Below are 20,818 nucleotides of genomic sequence, written 5' to 3' on the forward strand. Positions count from 1 at the left end.
CCGACCCAAAAATTTCTGCTAAAAACATTGGCGATAACAGTTTTTTGAAAAAAAAAATAATAATAATAATATATCGAAAATATCTATTATGAAAAAAACCTTAAAAATCAAAAACCAAAAAAAAAAAAAAAATTTCGCAGGCTCGAAAATTATTTTTTTGGGTATGCGTAGTGGAACTTTTTTTCCTGAGCCCAAATCCTATCGAAAAATCGATGGCGCGATACCGGTTAATAAATCGACCCAGTCTAATGCACATATTTTCAAAAAGCCTTAAAAATACAAGAAGTCTCGAAAATATTGGTTAAGTCAGATTGAACTGGCCGATCCATGAAGACCTAACTTAGACTGAATAAGTCCATTGTGCTACCAGGAGTTTGCTCAACGACCAATCTGAAAGACCCTATGAAAAATCAGGATCTACATATGTTATAAAATAATTCCGTCCTCCTGGCAAATTCCAGGAGCATAATGGAACCAGTGCTACTTTCTGCATCCAGCTCTGATAGCTGTACCACTCTTAATAGTTTGAGTCTTAGCCTACCGAGTGCAGAGCACGAGCACAGAACGTGCTCCATCGTTTCCCCTTCCAGCTCGCATTACCTACATCTAATTTCACTGACCAAGCTTTATTGAAAAGCATGTCTCCACAGAGGGCAGAGTTCGGTCAAATACCCATGATGAGCCTGCAGTCCTCTCTTTTTAATAATAACAGTAACTTTGTTAGTCTTTCTATCGCCTTTTCGATTGAGACGTCTACGGTACATGTTTTAATGAATGCACCCTTTAACTAGCTCATTCGCCTTTTCATTCCATCTATTATCATATGCCCAGGAAGTCACCAAAGATGCATACTTCTCCTTATCACGATCCTTTCTGGGATGGCTTACACATGGCAGTAGCTTAAGCTATTTTCCTCCAATATTTCTACTGCTTTGATCACGGATACTACTTTCGCCAGAAAAATACTATTGTGATCTGGCAGTTTGTGTTAGTTGTGTATTTCCGGATAAGCACACTATACGATAGACCCTAGCGATAAGAACACTTGCCGAAGACCTTGGGGAGTGTTATCGATGTTGATGGTCCTTTCCTGGATGTAGATTCGGTACGTTCCGGTAACAAACACCATAAAGTTGCTAGCCCGACCATCTCGGGAACGATTTAGTAAGACCACATGCAAACTTCTAGGCCATACCGTCCGCCCACCCCCTAGATACATCAGGAGTTCGGGGTTACCAGAGCCTCGGCGGTTAATGGAACAGGATTCGCCACGGGTAGGTGAGGTTGACAATTGGGTTGGAGAAGCTATATATTGCGCTACACAACCCCTTGAATCAATTTGATATTTTAGTCGCCTTTTACGACAGGCATACCAACCGCGTGTATATTCTAAGCCCCCTAACCCGCTGGGGCCATAGACCCACATCTACGCTTACTTTGGAAGGATGCAACTGATTATCCCGACTTTCAGAATCTCGTCAATACAGAAATCCCGACAGGGCACGACCCAGACATAAAAAAACATCGACACAACTAAGCCCCGACAAGATAGTATACCCGAAAACATCATATCTCGACTAGGCAAAATTCCGACAACTACAGATCTCAACAACACACAAACCAGACAAATTTACTAGAACTTCGTTATTGCACATTACGTGTACGCAGAAACACAGTGGTTCGTGTAGCCGGTGTTGGATCGGTTAGGGGTAATTGAGGGGATGTGTGGAATAACGGTATAACTCAAGAATCAACCTTTTGAGAAAAGTGAAAAAAACTTAACAATGCAGTTAAAAATAAATTTATAATAATCCTACTTGGTAGGATTTTAGATAGTATGATTCTTTGAGAAGAAAAAGTAATAAATTTTATATATACATAATTTTATTAGAAAATGGATGATTTTTTTTTTTTTTTTTTTTTGAGTTATACCGTTATTCCATAGATCGAATATCAAATATTTTGATTGAGATACTTTATTAAACAAAATAGTAGATACATTAATAACCATTGTTCAATACATTATATTCTATTATTTAGATCTGCTTATAACTTTTTGTTATTTCTTTTTGTTATTTTTAGCAATTTTTTTTTTACTACTTTTATCATTTTTAAACTTTTTATAATTTTAACAATGGAGTTCTCTGTCTGCTTAGTTGTTTTTGAAACCACTTCAATTCTGTTATTTTTCAGTTCTTTCTGGTCTACGACATTGAATATATTTTCATACCATTTTGACGCTTCACTACTGCAAAATTTTATTAGAGAGTTATACCGTTTTCCATAAATGAAGATAATATCTTTGTTAAATATCACTATTATTTTCTAAGACTAATATGGTATGTGTATGTAATCGTGCTCTTTTTATTTAGTTGATTTATGGAAAAACGGTGTAACTCGACTTATACCATTATTCCACACATCCCCTCAATTACTTATAAGCGCGGCCGAAGGCTTTCTTTGTAGAAAGGTGCCCTACACAGAAATACTGTGGATCGCGTAGCCGTAGTTGAGTTAGGTGTTGTTGTGCAGAGATGTCGAAAATAATAGAACAATGCCGAAGATGTGTATTTTTTAGGTCATCATGAGTTTTTTCCCATTTGTTTACATTTTTTCAGGATTTTTGTCAGAATTTTTTGTTGGAATTTGGTCGTGTCGGGATTATGAATGGTCGGGACTTCGTGCTGTTGGAATAATAAATTATCGGTGCTTGGTCTCCTCGGGATCATGAACTGTCAGGATTTGGTCATGTTGGGGTTATATTTTTCGGGATTTTGCATTATGGGATTTTGTATGTCAGGATTGTGGTATACACCGACTATGGAACCATCGCTTTACACGTGTATCAGCTCGTACACCATTTGAGCGCCCTTGCGCCAACCTGCCGCCTCTATTGTGGCTATAAGAGCCTCATCGAAGTGCAGCTATGGTACTCTGTTCACCCAATATTTGATGTCGCTTTCCTACTATTGCCTATGGTATCGCCCTATGGTATGCACTTAAGCCGCCATGACGCTTTGATCTTGTTGGAGTTGTTAACGCTATGTTCTTTACCACCAAGCCTGCAAGTGCGGATGTGCAGATTGGCATACAGTGCAGCCACCGGGGTTATTTTCAAGGCACTAAAAAAATGAACCAAGTCGAGCCAGTCCCAACGAAATGTTGCGCCCGTTAAAAGTGTTGAGAAATGTTTTTTTTTTTTTTCAATGTAGTGTCAGTAGGAAGAATTTAAATCAAAGCCGGCCAAAAGTTGCACATTGTGCAATTTGAGTTCGTATTTTCACACCGACACTAACGATGTGTGATCACGATCGTTTGCTTTCGCTTGTCACTCACTAAAATCAACAGTGAATGCAAAAGGAAAAGTCCATGCTACTTTTTGGGCACATAATAAAAACTAAATATGCTGCAATGTTAAAGTGACTTTTAATACGTTTTAGTTAGTATTATGAAGTTCCTTTGAACATAAAATTTTTTAAAACTTAATAATGTGAAAATATTTTTACTTTTACATTGTTTTATAGTTCTTTGTACGAGCCAAATAAATATACGAGGAAATAAATATTGACAATTTAATATAAGTAACTTTTTATACGTTCTACTTAGTTTTATTAATTTTTATAAATTTTTTTTTTGAATAACTTTATGTTTTGAAAATATATATTTCTGTCTTTACATTTACTTTGTTTTATAGTTCTTTCTTAATGAAAAAGTGAATTTTTTAAAAGCAATTTTGCATTGAAGAAAAACCATACCTTCTTTTATAAAAAAGTTTTATCTGGCTAGCTCGACCTCCGCGTTCTTAGTTATACGGATATAAGCAAATATAGTCAGGAATAGTCCTTTTTAATTTCAAACCTCACAGTCCACATTTTTTTTAGCGTGGAGTTTTAGTGGGGAGTTGTCACTCAATTTTTACACACACTTATGCAATTGTTTTAGTATTTGTGTGACCGGCTCTGTTTTAGTATATGTGTGGCCGGCTCTGATTTAAATTATAGATTTGGTATAACGGTTTTAGTGAGTTCAGTGCGAAAATTTTACAGTGTATGGTATGTAAATGTGCTCCAGACAATTTATCAATTTTATAACGTCCCTTGACCTTTTCTGAGGACTTCCTATTAAAGCCTTTAATTGTAATTTATATGGCTATATTTCGAACTTGCAGTATTTTGTACATATAAGAATCCAATATTTACTTTACCAGTTTTCTGTGAAATTATAAAAGTTTTGCACAAAGTGTCGCGCCCGTTTCAATGGAATCTCCATTTCTTGAATATTTCAAAATTCAAAGTGTATTGAACAAAGTGTAATAGAATTTCACAGTTCTCCCATACAGAATGAGACTTTAATGTCATAAAGAAAAAAATCTTAATTTGAGAAATTTTTGTATACATAGTTCTAAATTTGTAGCAGATATTTTGTATTAAGAAAAAACATCATTTGTGATAGTAACACGTTAAGAACAGTAATTACGTGTACCCTTATAATACTTCGCAGCTTAAAAGACTATGTTGTTGTTGTTGTGGCGATAAAGATACTACCCGAAGGTTTTGTAACAGGATTCGCCTCGAGTAGGTGAAGTTGACAATTGGGTGGCGGAAGTTGTAAAGCTATAAAGCTTTGTAATGCGCTACAAATCCATCTAGATCATAGAAGGTAGAAGTATGAAAAGGCGCAGAGCAAAAAAAAAAACATAAGTGATAAAATGCTACATGCACCACATAGGGTTAATTCATTTGTTTACATTTGTTTAACATAATAGTCCCTTACAACATGACGAACTAATAGAAGGTGACGGATGTAAGCAATTTCTCGCTCTAACGCTGCCATCTTAAATATGCAACGGCATCACTTTTTTGTCCAATTCTGCTTTGTGTTGACTTTTCTTTCTATCAAATGTGTGACAATTATCAAATAAAAGTTTGTTTACTTAACGAAATCGGGTAAAAAAACGTTTTTTTCTGCGGAAAAAAAACAAATATTTGTGATGTGTGGTACCAGTTAAATGTGTGAAATTTTTGCCGTATTTACTCATAATGCTTACGGAGATGACCCCTTAAACCACTGGGAGGTGTAGCCCCATCAATCAGATGTCTGTTGGGGTGCCCAGGTTTCTGGGTATTCAACAGAAACTGTTTAGCATTTCATTGTTTAGCATCTCATTTCCTAATACTGAGTACTCTCGCCTCATTGCGTACGAGATGTTCTGGGGACATAAGAAGACAGCCCGTAGCGGATCTGAGGGCAGAATTTTGGCAGGCCTGTATTTTCTTCCAGTGAGTATAATTTTAGGCTTGGCGATCATATCGGGGACGCATAGCATGAAATCGGCCGGTCAATTGCTTTGTAAGTAGTAATGAGCGTTTGTTTCTCTTTACCCCAAGTGCTGCCGGCAAGAGATTTGAGGATTTAATTACGGCTCTGGATTTTCGATACAATTGCGGTTGCAGGCTCTCCAAAATTTAGAGCCTCATCGAACGTCACACCCAAGATTTTAGGGTTTAAGGCAGTCGGTAGCGTGATTCCGATGTGGGGATCAAATAGATTATATTGCACTGAGTGGTGGGTAATAAACACGAGACCGCGTCCATTTCCGCTCTCGCGATCTTTTCTGTGAACTACATGGCTAGAGCAGGTCTGCAGAGCAGATTTTGCTGTGTGTTTGGTCTCTTGGATCGCTGTAATGCGGATGTTATGCCGTTTCATTAAATCAACTATATCCGTGATCTTCCCAGTTAACCCATTACAGTTTAACTGCAGAATTCTGAAGTGTAACGGGTAAGTGATATATGACTACGCCTGAGTTGAGGGAGGCCAAAATGCAATTTCTGTTGTGGCCCTGGCACTTGACGTCCCTGAGTAGGCATTTGGGTACCCGATGTAGTTGGGTTTGCGGCCTCACAGCATGGCGTGATGAAACCCTTCGGGAGTTGCTGTCGCTGAGACCAGAACATCTAGGAAAGTGGCACCATCCAAGGCTGGAGCCGCATTGGCCAGATGTCGCAAACATATATATTCTGTGCTGGCAAATGGTGGTAGTGACTAAGAGTATACTTTCCTGACCTACTCGAATGCTAGTGTCGAGCAGAGGGTGAGAAGAAAACGAGGCGGTGGCTGATGCTCGGCATTGCTACCGACTCTACTACGGAGATTGTACTTATGAGTAGGAGCGGCCGTATGAGCTGGTGGCTCCGTAGGGTGCGAGCAGCAGCGAGTACTTGTTGTGGCTTGCTGATCAGTGGGGCTGCTAGTAGGTAGTGGGGGCGCTAAGGTGCAGACTACGGGATGCCCTTGGGCGTGAACAGCAAGGAGCCACAAAAGATTTATAAAAGATACGAGGACGTCGGGTTTTGGGGTCTAGCTCAGAACATCCTATCAGATTCAACCATCCCTTGCACGTGACACACTGACAAGAGTGTGACGGTCCTAAAAAGATTATTTTCCGGCAAACGCAGCAAAACCATTTCTCTGGACCGGGGTCAGGTACATGTCCCGGATTGAATTCGACACCCTCTCGGAGCAGGAAAATATGGCGCAGTGCCGCTGCAAGGACCTATTGGGAGGATGAAAATTTGTGGGAGGGACGCAACAATTTAAATGGGGTTACACTGAAATGACAGCCCTTGGTCGGAAAAAATCCCCAGTCGCTCCGGTTTATAGAATCGGCTGCCTTGGGAAGCGAGATAGTTTGTAATTATTTTTACATTGAAATTAAAGCACTTTCGCTAGCGATTATAAGCAAGTAAGTACATAATAATAAACCAAAAGAGATATAAAAAAACGGCATATGCAGAAATAGTGATAATAAAATATGCAATAAAAAAATTTGAAAAAAAAAACAAATAACTGTTTCGTTAGCGCACCGACGATATGTCAAGGTTATCTAACATATAAAATTCTTCTGTCACGGTGTTAGAGGATTAACTCCTCCGAAACGGCTGAACCGATTCTCATGAAATTTTGAGAGCATATTGGGTAGGTCTGAGAATCGGCCAGCGTCTACCTGTTTTTTCGCTACGTGCCTAGGGTCTTGAGATCAAAACGTGGACCCGGCTACCCCTAGAATGTGTTTATACAATATGGATATCAAATGAAAGCTGCTGATGAGTGCTATAGTACAGGATAATTTTCATACCCCTGGGTGACTATGGTCTCGAGATATAGCCCAAAACGTGGACCTGGGTACTCCTAGAATGTGTTTATACAATATGGATATCAAATGAAAACTATTGATAAGTGCTATAGTACAGGAAAATTTTCATACAACTGGGTGACTAGGGTCTCGAGATATAGCCCAAAACGTGGACCTGGGTACCCCTAGAATGTGTTTATACAATATGGATATCAAATGAAAACTGTTGATGAGTGCTATAGTACAGGATAATTTTCATGCAACTGGGAGGCTAGGGTCTCGAGATATAGCCCAAAACATGGACCCGGGTACCCTTAGAATGTGTTTATACAAAAGAGGGATATCAAATGAAAGCTGTTGATGAGTGCTATAGTACAGGATAATTTTCATACAACTGGGAGGCTAGGGTCTCGAGATATAGCCCAAAACGTGGACCCGGGTACCCCTAGAATGTGTTTATACAATATGGATATCAAATGAAATCTCTTGATGAGTGCTATAGTACAGGCTAATTTTCATACAACTGGGAGGCTAGGGTCTCGAGATATAGCCCAAAACGTGGACCCGGGTACCCCTAGAACGTGTTTATACAATATGGATATCAAATGAAAAATGTTGATGAGTGCTATAGTACAGGATAATTTTCATACAACTGGGAGGCTAGGGTCTCCAAATATAGCCAAAACGTGGACACGGGTACTCCTAGAATGTGTTTATACAATATGGATATCAAATGAAAGCTGTTGATGAGTGCTATAGTACATGATAATTTTCATACAACTGGGAGGCTAGGGTCTGGAGATATAGCCCAAAACGTGGACACGGATACACCTAGAATGTGTTTTTACATTATGGGTATCAAATTGAAGCTGTGGATGTATGCTTAAGTACAGAATAAGTTTTACACCGCTGGGTGACTACGGTCTCGAGATAAAAGCCAAAACATGGACCTGCATACACCTAGAATGTGTTTTTATATTATGGGTATCAAATTGAAGCTGTTGATGTGTGCTATAATACAGAGTAAGTTTTACACCGCTGAGTGACTAGGGTCTCGAGATATAGGCCAAAACATGGACCCGTATACCCCTGGAATGTGTGTGTATTATGGATATCAAATGAAAGCTGTTGCTGAGAGCTCTAAAATTCATTGTGATATTCGATTTAGTTGCATCAACCTGGCAAAACTGATAAATATGCATGCGAAGCCGAAATAAAGACAAGAATTAATAATACCCATATACCTATTTACATACGTCCTATTCGATTTGCCTGAAATTTCGTATATAAATTTGCCTATATTAGTATTTACGATGCTTTTTTCCGGGAAGTATACCAGATATGGACTGGAACTGGGATTAGGACTAGAACTGGGACTGAGACTGAGACTCGGATTGGGACTGGGACCGGGACTGAGACTCAGGATGGGACTGGAACAAAATACACGCCAACCTCTGGGACTGTCAATAAGAGATGAAGAAGAAGGAGAAAAACTTGAGAGAAGAGAAAAGAGAGAGGGAGACTGAGAAAGAAATAGAATGAGACGAAGATGGAGATGAAGCGAAAAAGACGGAGGGAGGAGTGAATAAAAAGATTAGGAAAAAGTGTAGAGGGGTAGGGTAGAGTTAGACGGAAAAAGCTTATTAAAATGTATGCAGATAGGCCAAATTTAGGGCAGAACAACGTCTGCCGGGTCTGGTAGTATATATATATACTTATTTAATAAGTTCCCTGGCTTATAAAATAGCAGAATTTCTGTCAGCACGTGGCAATGTGGAGGCGGACGACACGGAGTAGTTGGGGTTTGATGCAGTAGACCATCAAAGTAGTTTATTGGACGAGCAAGAAGATGCTGCTAGCGAGGAAGCAAAGTAAGGGAACTGTTTAGTGCACTCCAGTCATACAGACATAGCCCAGTTGCATGAAGACGCTCTCGAATATGTTGCAGGGTACATTATACGGAAGCTTCAACTATGGGATTGTGTTAGTGACGACACCTCCGAAACTTACGTTACAGAAATCTGCAGAGGAGGACTGATAAAACCCTTACGAGATTTTTTGAATAAAATTATGGAGCTCGATCAAAGTTTTTACCAGCTAAACGGAACTTTGCTGGAAACAAATTCCTTCTACATTGAAAGGCTTATACAAATGAGCGAAAGTATCGACCTCGTCTTTGAAGTAAAAAGGCTCTTTTTTAGAAGCCGAATGTATTTCCGCATAAAGTCGCTTAATAAATTAATGAAGCCTTAATTGCACAGTAAGTCTTGCAAATTTTATTACAAGTACTAAAACCATTAAATAATCATGAATAACTTTCATTACAGTTTGCGCTCCATGTACTTACATATGTATATAATTTTCACTGCTGGAATCTTAGCAATCCGCGTATTTTGCTACGAGAGAATGGAAAAGAAATGTGAAACCGGTTTCAAAGTAACAAAGAAAAAACATATTTTTATTTCCGTTATTACCAAATTCAATTCATTGTTATAACCGCCATTATTCTATCTTCATTTATTGCAAAATGTATACAAATAAATATGTAAAATAATACAAACCAATTATTAATTTAATTTTATCTCAATTTATTAATTTCAAAAACTTGGTAAAATTAAATTAAAAGAAAAACTTTGTAATAGAATATAAGTATTTTGTAAGTAATGCTAGTCTTATGTCAATTTCGATGTAAAATAATTTTTTCTAACGTTAAATTTGCCTAAAACATAAATAAAACTTTAACAAATCGCCAATTTCATACGTCAAATTAGTGTTTTTTCTTAAAATTTCGCAACCTACATAGATACATGGAAATGATTGCTGTATCTTTGAAGATATTCGTTTCTACTGAGCGCCAGTCCTATTTTTGAATAGCTTGGTATCTTTGCATTTTGTTCTCTGATTCTCTACCTAAATAACGCAGCGCTTGACTTTCCTTTTAAATTGAATTTTAATTTAAGCGATAAAACGCTTATAATTCATACTTTTTCTCAATATCAAAAAATCGCTAATGATTGTTAAGCCCAAACAAAACATGTGTTTTTTACTTAAATTGTATTTCAAATTGTTTCTTTTCTCTACAAGCCAATTCTAACAATAAATAAAAAAGTATGAAATTAAGTACTATTTTAAAAATCGGGCTCTTTTTTATGCCCCTTTCTCTTGTACTTCCAAAATACCACCTGGAGCTCACTGGAGCTAAGGGCGTTCGATATGACAGCTGTCAAATCTTCGTCCACCTTCTATCATTACATTATGCCTTACAAGAAAATCATATTCAACTGCCAATCACACTTAGTGGAATTCAATTTAATCAATATTATACATACATCGATTTACAAACACATGTACAATTATATGTGAAAATAGGTGGGGTTTGAGAACAGATACATACATACGTAGTAAGTATGCAGATTTGTATAATGAAAATTAAAAACAATATGCAGATTTGTATAATGAAAATTAAAAACATGAGTCAATCACGAAAACCAAACGATATATTTGCGTGCAACAGTTTTCTTTTACTTTACAGCGAACCTTTCTCCATTGTAGAGCTTACCCGAAAATCAATGCCTACTGTAGTTATGTAATAGCTTGGCATATATTTTCCATCATAAAATCTGATGAGTACACACGTTTTACCGACCCCCGAATCTCCCAACATGATAACCTAATAGAGGTAATACAAAATTATTCAAAATTCAAAATATAGTGAGAATCTAACCGAACATTAAAAGAAGCAAAAATCAAAAACGCCCTATTTCAAAAAATTTTAGCAAAACGCCCTATTTTAGAATTTATTTCAAAAACACTTTCTGATCTTAAATTCAACACATTTTGACATTGGCGTCTATAAAAAAATTCTGCGATAGGGCGTTTTTGAAACAAACTCTGATATATGGCGTATTAGTTTTCAAACAAAAAAATGACAGAAAAAATTATAACCACTTAATATACATATCTTATGGGCAGGCTTGTGATGTGCAGTAAAATATATTGTAGTCAAACTAAATAAGTACTTATATGATAAAAATTATGGAGAAGAAAATTTAAAAGTTTTAGAAGTCGTAAATCAGAAGACGTTAATTTCAATTAACGCTTGGTTTCCTTGAAAGCGGTGCCGCCCGTTACAAAGCGGTAGAGTACGTTGTCAAAAATCTTGCAATGTAAAAGTTATTATGTGGAAACTAAGAAGACGGTGAAGTTCACCGTAACGTAATATAGCGGCAGGGCGAAAAATATTACGGCCGTCATGACGTACAAACTCGTTCGTCACCGTTTTTTCTCACCGCCGCACCCAAAGCGATGAAGAATTTGTCAAATTTTTGACTTCTTTGAATAAATTAATAAAAACAAACCCAGTTTTTAATTTAAAATTTTTGCGAAAACGTATACAAATAAAAAACAAAACTAAAGAAACCCCAAAAAATGTGGAAAACGGTGAAATCAGATTGACATGCATTGGCTGCGACGGTGAACCAACTTTATAACAAAGCGGTGCCGCTGATGACGGTGTGAAGCGGGTGATAATTAACGGCCGTAATAGAGGGGCACCGCTTTTTGAGGAAACCAAGCGTTTAGAAATTTTGCAGAATTGCGACCCTTAGTATTATATTTAGATCTGAGGGAAATTCACTAACGATCACGCCCACATTTTAAAAAAGGGACTTAAAGTTTCCCCCTAAAAAAAAATTTAAGTTCTTCACAAGGCTTTTAATATCAAATTATAAAAAAAGCGACAACATTTAACGAGATTTTGTAAGAAGATTGTAAGAAATATCTGCTTTATAACTGATTATGGAATGGATTTAGTACATATGAAAATGCAGCGTGTTCCAGCTTGCATATCCCTTAATGTTCGTGGTATTTATCATTAGATGTAACCTTAGTATATATGTAAGTTAACACAACAAACATTGCAATAGCGAAATCAAGTGACAATGCGAACATTCTACTTGATTATCTCCCACGGATAAGTGACACCACAACGGCTAAAAATGCAGGTGCAACGTCACCTGACAAACTCAAAATATATAATTGAGCTCTAAATTAGAGTAAAGAAGAATTGTAAAAGTTAGTTCTTATTTGATAATCGAACAATAAAGTCGGACTTAATGTCCAAAAATATTATTTTTTTAAGGGTTTGATTAAGCAAAACTCTTGTATGTATGAGAGCGCACGCTGGGTAATTGAAGATTGGTATCGCCCAACTTAGATTTAATGAAACCGAAAACAAGTTAAAGGCGAATATAAAAAAGGGGTTTTTTTCACCTACCTCCATTTTAACCCTAGTTCGGCCGACGAGTCACCGGGGTGTGACTTTTCAAATTCTCCCATCAAAAAAACACATTTTTAATAAATTTTGTAAACTCATTTTCCGTAACATCCTAACTTAATGACTAACATAATTTTTGATTTTTGATGGCCTTGTTTATTTAAAAAATGTAGGATTTTATGAGCTCGAGGCCTTGCTTTGAATAAAACACTATGTTAATATCAGTCGATCATGCCTTTCCATGCAATCTTGAAAATGACTTCAGATTGAAGTCGAAATATCGACCAAATAAATATATGAATATTAACATAGTGTTTTATTCAAAGCAAAGCCTCGAGCTCATAAAATCCTACATTTTTTAATGAATTTTAGGTAGAAAAAATACAAAATAAGGTTTTATAATTTGAGTCATAGACAACTGTAACGGGTTGAACACTTTTATTCTTTTTCTGGCAGTCACCGGGGTGACTGCGTCGGCCAAAAATAGGTGTAAAAATCGTCGGCCGAGCTAGGGTTAAAATTTTATTGGAAATACTGAGTATGCAATTTTTGTACTGTCTACGAGACCTACACCTTGATATACTTCTCATGAAAATATACATATTTAATTTGTTTTCTTTTGCCACACCTTGAAACATACTATGGACAGATGTATATACATACATATAACAATAAATAAATAAAGAGATTTATTCCTGATCACCTTTCCCATCATATCATATCTTCCGTCGCCTTCGTCGTTATGGATGTTAACACTATTCGTGTTATATGTACGTGGCGGCTCTGTAACAATTGCACTCGTGCCCCCAGAAAACATTCGCATTAAAGCTCGACCTGCACTTCTGCAAAATGTGATGCCGTCAATATTTGGTTTTGGAGTTTGACTCGCATCGATTTTGGCATTGGTATCATTTTCCACCGACATCATGCCACCATCTACACATTGTGCTTCACTATGTTTGATAAAACCGAACGCTCGTGTTGAATGTGCTAAACTGCCTCTACGTTGCAAAAGTGGACTCTTATTGGAGGTCATTTTTAAATCTGCGCTTGTATGATGTCTGCTTATTTTGGTACCACCATCACGACTGGGTGATTTAAAACAAAGTCCACCTTGTAAGCTGGTACGTCGTAGCTGTTGCATTGGATTGATTGGTAACTGAAGTTGTTCTTGTACTTCCTTTTCGTGATAGTAGTGATGGTGAACAACAACACTTGGTCGACGCAAATACTCATCTTCATCCGAATCTGATGTGACGCTTTTTTTTCTTGAATCCGAACTCGTAATGGAGTTTGAATTTATTAGTGGCTGCCCTGGAATAATGTGCTGCCAGGTGGGTTTATGCAGTGATTCACGACGTAATACATCACCGGTGTCATTGATATAACTGTCATTATCTTTTTATTCATTGTCGAATCGAGTTTGATGATATTGGGTTTTTGTTGTGGAACTTGAGGCGTTGGGATTACTTTCACGTCTCATACTTGATTTGCGGTGCATTTTTAAGTTTTTAATTGTCTGATTGTATTTTTGGATAAATGTGCGTTTTTATTTTCATAAGGATTTTCGTAAGGATTGTTTTTCTCTGTCTTAAAATGATTTATTTATTTTATTTGTTTAAATTTTATTATTATTATTTTTTTTTAATAATTTGGGAAAAATTTAAACAACGTGACATCAGGACGGACAAGGCGACAGCTGTTTCGATTATACCTTGTAAATCTCTTCAAAGCCTTTTCTCCCGGGAGAGGGAGTCGAACTCGCACTCCTACGATAGTTGAAATGGTTATAAACGCATTCAGCTACGTCATGCCTGTTGTAAAGTTTTTCCCAATTGCCTTCTTTTTGCATATTTTAATCTTTTTACACATTGCATACTTCGTATGCAATTATGTGTTAAAGCTATGCTTGGTACGGCGTTTTTCAAAGAAACTTTGGTTTTGTTGCTGTTTTCGTTCTATTTATAGAACTACAACGAATTAACCAATTTTGTCTGTTTGTATGATTTTAATAATCGGGGATTGCCCATATTGCTTTTTTCAATGTATGAAAACATTTATTTGAAGCAATTTTTTAATTTTTATAATTTATTTAATCATTTGGGAAAAATTTAAACTACGTGACATCAGGACGGACAAGGCGACAGCTGTTTCGATTATACCTTGTAAATCTCTTCAAAGCCTTTTCTCCCGTAGGTGGGAGTCGAACTCGCACTCCTACGATAGTTGAAATGGTTAGAAACGCATTCAGCTACGTCATGTTTGTTGTAAATTTATTATTTTTTGTTTATATTTTTTTAAATATTTTACTGTAATCGGTTGATCCCAGTGGAGTATTCTCTTCAGGATAATGTATGATAATCCGAATTCGTTGAACATTTATAAAGTTACCGCTTTCAATAAGTATTGCTGCCTTAATTCCAGTTAAAATATTGCTTGCGGCAAGATGCTTAGTATTCACCACAATAGTCCTAGAATTCCTCGAACTCACCAAACTGGGTCGGAAAGATTTATATATCGACGTACCAAACGTCAAGTTATGCTTTCAAAATTTTTGCAAAGAAATTCCATGCATGAATTTTGAATAAGTTACCTTTTGTTTCGCACGTTGATATAATTATTCCTTCACAAACTCTCAATATCTCCCGAAATGCTTGAATATGAATTGAGTGACAAGTACACTTAATATAAAACACATTTTTTTCATTCTTTTACTTAGTTTTTAATTCATTTAACTCAAAGAATATCGCAATGGCTCCATCAGTAGCAAGCCCTGTGAAATTTCTTAGAGGCTCTCGTGCATTTGAAATATATTCTTTTAGCTCGACTAGTGATAAAAATCTATCACCAAAAGTGTTTGATAACTGATCGAAATATCTAGCCACTAAAACAGGAATTTTTTTTGATAAGTAAGTTGTTTCATAAACAATTAACGATAATGTTTTGATCCAACACATTTCTTTTCAAAGCCTCGCCTACATTTATCCTAGTGAAATGTCATTGTTCTGCTAAATTTTATTGACTGATCAATTTTTGTGGTAAGAATTCCATTGAAGTAAATTGAAAATTATATGTCGGTTAATATGTGACAAATTTTGTGGGCAGTATGGTGAATGTTTACCTCTTTGGAAAAGAAAAAAAAGTGCCAAAATCGTGGCTACTGCCTGAAAAGGACCGAAATTAAGGAAAAGGGACCAGCGGACCAAACATTTATTTATTATCCCACAAATGTTGCGACTTTTATTGCGTGCATTGTAACGCTAATTGTATAAAAAAAAAAAATTTTACAAATTTTTTTAAGTTAAACGGTTTTATTGAAAATAATACTTACATTAAGTAATAATAATACTAAAAGCTAGAAAATAATTAGGTAGGCCCTAGGTACTAGTCATCACACTCCTCAACTTTTAAAACTTATTATGAATGAATGAAAGCATATGCTTTATCCCTTGAGTTCCTATAGGCTTAAGTTATTTGTAATTAGTTTTAAGCTACTCTGTAGAAATTTGTTTTGATCTAGACTCAATAGAGTCTTAATAAATAAATAAATAAATAAATAAATAACAATCTAGGACGTTGATTAGACAAATAAATAAAATCGTGGGTCGCGTAAAATTTCTATTGATAGTCAACCGCTCATATATTTACAAATTATATTTTCATATATGCATGTATAAGTAAAACCAACTGAACCTTAACCTTACGCCTCACGTTTTTAGAAATTTCACGCGCCCAACGCTTTTATTTAATTGTGTGATCAACGCCCTAGATTGATGAGGATTGTGATGACCTACCTAATTATTTTCTGGCTTTTAGTATTATTATTGCTTTGTGTATTATTTTCAATAAAACCGTCTAACTTAAAATTTGTTTAAATTATTTTATTTTCATATAATTATTTTCTTTATGTTGTCAATTATTTCTCATTCTATTTAATGCCTCATTATTACAAGGACTCTTTCCTGACAATTCGTTACAATCTAACTCCTCAACACACAATCCTTCCAAAGACTTTACACGACTCAGCGTCACGTGTGCTTGTCCCTCATCGAACTCCAAAGTATTTTGATGTCACTTCTACTGGACTGTATGTAACATTTGTTCCAAATATAAGGCAAATCGGACCACAAATACGTTTTTTTGATCACGATCCCTGCGGCACGTAGCGGGAACTTTTTTCACAAAGCGATTTCTATTCCTGTCCGACTTTTTGAAATATATCTATCCATGTGCCACCTATCGGGGTTTTTTCTTCTTATTAATGCATTGGCATCGGGCTCTGAACTACATTCCAAGTGTCAAGCTTGTAGCTTATCGGGAATTTACTGAAATTTCAATTACAAAATTCGTAAACAACGCTCACTAAATAAAACCGTTAAAAAAATAATTTATTCAGAAGGCATAATTTCGAATATATCACCACATTTTTATGTCCGCTGCAAAGAAAAAGTGTTTTCTGTACCAAACGATCCATTAAAAGCATTTTCTTTATATGTACTATATGAAGCACTAGAGAATATATTGTAACGAATATTAGCAGCACTAAGGGATATTATCATCTCTAAGCCGATGCTAAGCAGTGACTTGTATGCACATCAATAATTCAATCATTATGTTTACACATATGTACGTACACGCAGCGGAGAAGCAACACAAACACATGCAGATATCTTATCTGAGATGCTCCCAAAAGTATGCAATTATAATTGTGGAAGTGTCGCTCACAAATACACACGCATATGAGAAGCTATAAACGTAGTAATTTTATAGCTGATAAGCAACTAGTTAATTCTAGAAATGGAAGCGCCTAGAAGGTGCGAACGAGAAATCATAGAGTATAAAAGGCAGCAACAGTAGAGGCACTGATTGTCGCTTGGTTTAAGCAAGCTATTAGTTGCGAGTTATAAGTGAAGTACTTTAATAAAGGCCATTTTTGCATTATTCAATATTGGAGTTATTTATTCAACAGTTTAGTGATTCGAACGTTAGAAGAAGATTTGGAATAAGCGGAATTGTTGAATAAACTCCAAAGACTTCGAATGCAACTTGGACATGGCAAAGTGGAGTGAACTGAAGATCCAGCAACTGAAGAAGGAGTTGGAGAGCCGTGGATTGAATACAACCGGCATTAAACTCGAACTTCAGGCACGACTACGAGAGGCAATGGAAGCAGGAGGAATTAACGTGGAAGAGTATGTCTTTCATCTTGATGCCGACGAGACAACAACAAAAATTGAAGAAAAAAACGAAACATCGCAGACAGTTACGAACACAGACTTGAACACGATTTTGGCTGCAATATCTGCACAAACATCAACAGTGGCATCCCAACTGGAATCGCAGGAGAACCGTATAACATCCAAGATAGGATCCCAAGAGACACGAATAACATCAAAGATCGAAGCACAAGAAACGCGTATTTAAGAAATGTTGTCACAAATGTCATCCCAACTGGAATCGCAGGAGACACGCATCACATCGAAGATTGAAGCACAATTGGATGAACAGAAAACATACATGGCGTCACAAATTGTAGAACAATTAAAAGAGCAAGAGGCACGCATAACATTACAACTCGAGCGGTAGGAAGAGCATATCTCAACGAAGCTGGAGGCACAGGAAACAAAAGTCTCATCGCAGCTGGAGGCTTTTAGTGAACGACAAGATAAAATGGAGGCCGAGATGGATGCTTTGAAAGATCGTATACAGGAGTTACAACTAAATCGCCCAACAGTTTCAGCGAGTAATCCAAAGGTAAAAACACCATCCTTTGACGGTTCTGTTCCTTTCCAGGTCTTCAAGCTACAATTTGAGAAGACCGCAATATGAATAACTGGAATGCTGAAGATAAAGTTGCTGCACTCTTCGTAGCATTGAAAGGACCAGCTGCTGAAATCTTACAGACTATTCCAGAGTACGAACGGAATAGTTATGACGCATTGATGGCTGCTGTAGAACGAAGGTATGGAAGCGAGCATAGAAAACAGATATACCAAATTGAGTTGCAAAAGCGAATGAGACTTTGCAGGAGTTTGCCTCGGATGTTGAAATATTGGCTCATCTCGCAAATGCGGACGCACCCGTGTAATACACCAAGAGGGTAAAAATCTAGAGTTTTATAAATGGCATACGGGACGTGGAAACGAAGCGAGCTACATATGCGAATCCAAAACTAACATTTGCTGAAACGGTATCGCATGCAGTGACTCAGGAAACAGCATCACTTTTGAGTTAGCCAACGTACAAAGCTCATCGCTTGGAAGTAGAAAGGCCAGACTGGGTAGACACAATTTTTGAAGCACTGAAGGGGTCACAACAGAAAAATACTGGAGTTACGAAATGTTTCAAGTGCGGCAACCCAGGTCACATTGCACGTCATTGCAGCACCGGTTCTAATAGTTCCAGGAATGTGGGTGGCCGTAAACGCAGAGCTGAAGGAGATGAGAAAATCTCCAAATCCACTCAATCGTTAAACTAAAGCGAGTCAGCCGCAAGTGGCGACAGCTGGGTCCCTCAATTGTCCCATAATCTCTATCTCGCAAATTGGAAGAAGGTCAAGCAATCTTACTGTCGGAGGATATGTGGATGGAAAGGAACGTTCACTGACTATAGATACGGGTGCATCCCATTCCATCATTCGATCAGATTTAGTTAACAAGAAGATAAGACCATTGCTTGGAGCAAGATTACGTACAGCCACGGGAGAGGACACCCAGGTAATTGGAGAAGTAGCATGTGAAGTAGCAATTGGGAACGTCACGGTACTACACAATTTTATAGTGGCAGAGATTGTTGATGAAATCATATTAGAAGTGGACTTCTTAATCGACCAAGGCATCAAGATCGATATGCAAAGCGAGACGATGCGATACAAGAACATGGATGTGCCAATTAGTTTCGGCTAAGAGAGAGTCTACGAGTAAACGAGTGCTGGTGGAAGAGAGTCAGCAAAATACCACCAAAATCAGAAGCAGTCATCTGGGCAAAGGTTGATGGAGATTGTGGGACAAAGAAATTGTGGGTTGTCGAGGCAGCAAACAAATCAACACCGAACATACTTGTAGGAAAAACCCTGACTATAACAAAACAGGATGGACGTATCCCGGTAAGAGTAATTAATGAGTTCAAGTCACCACTCAAACTTACCAGAGGAGCTATTTTGGGAAGATGTCAAGAGGATCATGTAATAATCAATTGTGTACAGCTCCAGGAAGAGGTTTCAACTAGCAATATTGATCTTTCAGATGACATCATGGCTTGGACGGAGGGACTAGAGGAAGACTATCAGAGTAAGGCAAAACAACTGCTCCTAAAGTACGGGAACATATTTGACCAAGATGGCTCCAAACCAGGCCGCACCAACGTTGTGAAACATCAAATTGACACTGGAGATGCGAGGCCGATCCGTCAAGCTCCACATAGTGTTCCACTGGCAAAGCGGGAAGTTGTGAGTCAAATTATACAAGAAATGAGCGACAGCGGCGTCATCGAACCATCAGCTAGTCCATGGAGCTCACTGGTAGTACTTGTAAAGAAGAAGGATGGAAAAATGAGGTTTTGTGTGGACTACCGGAAGTTGAATGACGTTACAAAAAAGGATAGCTTCCCATTGCCAAGAATTGACAACACTCTGGACGCACTTTCTGGTACGAAATGGTTTTCTACACTGGAATTGAAAAGTGACTACTGGCAAGTGGAAGTGAAGGAGGAAGACAAAGAGAAAACAGCCTTCAGTGTCGGTGATGGTGTTTGGCAATTTACAGTGATGCCTTTTGGACTATTTAATGTACCTGCTACTTTTGAAAGACTCATGGATCAGGTACTGAAAGGACTACATTGGAAAACATGTTTAGTGTACCTAGACGACATCATCGTATTGGGGAAGAACTTCGAAGAACATCTGAAGAACTTGGAGGAGGTTTTCCAAAGAATAGCTGGTGCTGGTCTGAAGCGTAGTCCCAAAAAGTGTTCTCTGTTCAAGAAGCAAGTTAGTTACTTGGGTCATAAAGTAGCGACGGAGGGCATCTGCACCGCGAATGAAAAGATAGAAGCAGTGAAGGATTGGCCAAGACCACAGAATCTGCATGAATTAAGAAGTTTCCTTGGGTTGTGCACATATTACCGCCGATTTGTACCAAACTTTTCCAGCGTAGCCCATAGCCTCCATGAGCTTACAAGAAAAAATAAAGCTTTTGAATGGAAGAAGGAGCAAGAAGTGGCTTTCCAAAGATTGAAGGAGCGTTTGTGCACTGCCCCAATATTGACATATCCGATTCCAGGAGCAACATTTATTCTAGATAGAGATGCGAGTGGATATGCTATAGGAGGCGTTTTAACACAACTGGTCGACAGGAGAAGGTAGTTGCATATTACTGCCGTTCGATTGGAAAACCAGATAGGAACTAATG

At 37.4% G+C, this 20,818-nt stretch overlaps 1 protein-coding gene across 3 annotated transcripts in view; it reads right to left on the reverse strand.

Annotated features, from left to right (window-relative positions):
• The window catches only part of Rab26 (RAS oncogene family member Rab26), a 162,507-nt gene that overhangs the window by 36,017 nt on the left and 105,672 nt on the right, over positions 1-20,818 (reverse strand). Inside the window, exons 1-2 of one of the 3 annotated variants that reach the window (XM_067788918.1) lie at positions 13,114-13,675; positions 10,695-10,805 (exon numbers count right to left, since the gene is read on the reverse strand). The exons of the other annotated variants lie outside the window; for them this stretch is intronic. Of the exons in view, the coding sequence (XP_067645019.1) occupies positions 10,695-10,805; positions 13,114-13,554 (552 nt within the window). The 5' untranslated portion in view covers positions 13,555-13,675. Of the gene's footprint in view, positions 1-10,694; positions 10,806-13,113; positions 13,676-20,818 lie in introns of those variants that run through there. 3 annotated transcript variants of the gene reach the window in all.

Source organism: Eurosta solidaginis, chromosome 5 (assembly GCF_040869045.1).
Source record: "Eurosta solidaginis isolate ZX-2024a chromosome 5, ASM4086904v1, whole genome shotgun sequence".
NCBI classification, from domain to species: Eukaryota; Metazoa; Arthropoda; class Insecta; order Diptera; family Tephritidae; genus Eurosta; species Eurosta solidaginis.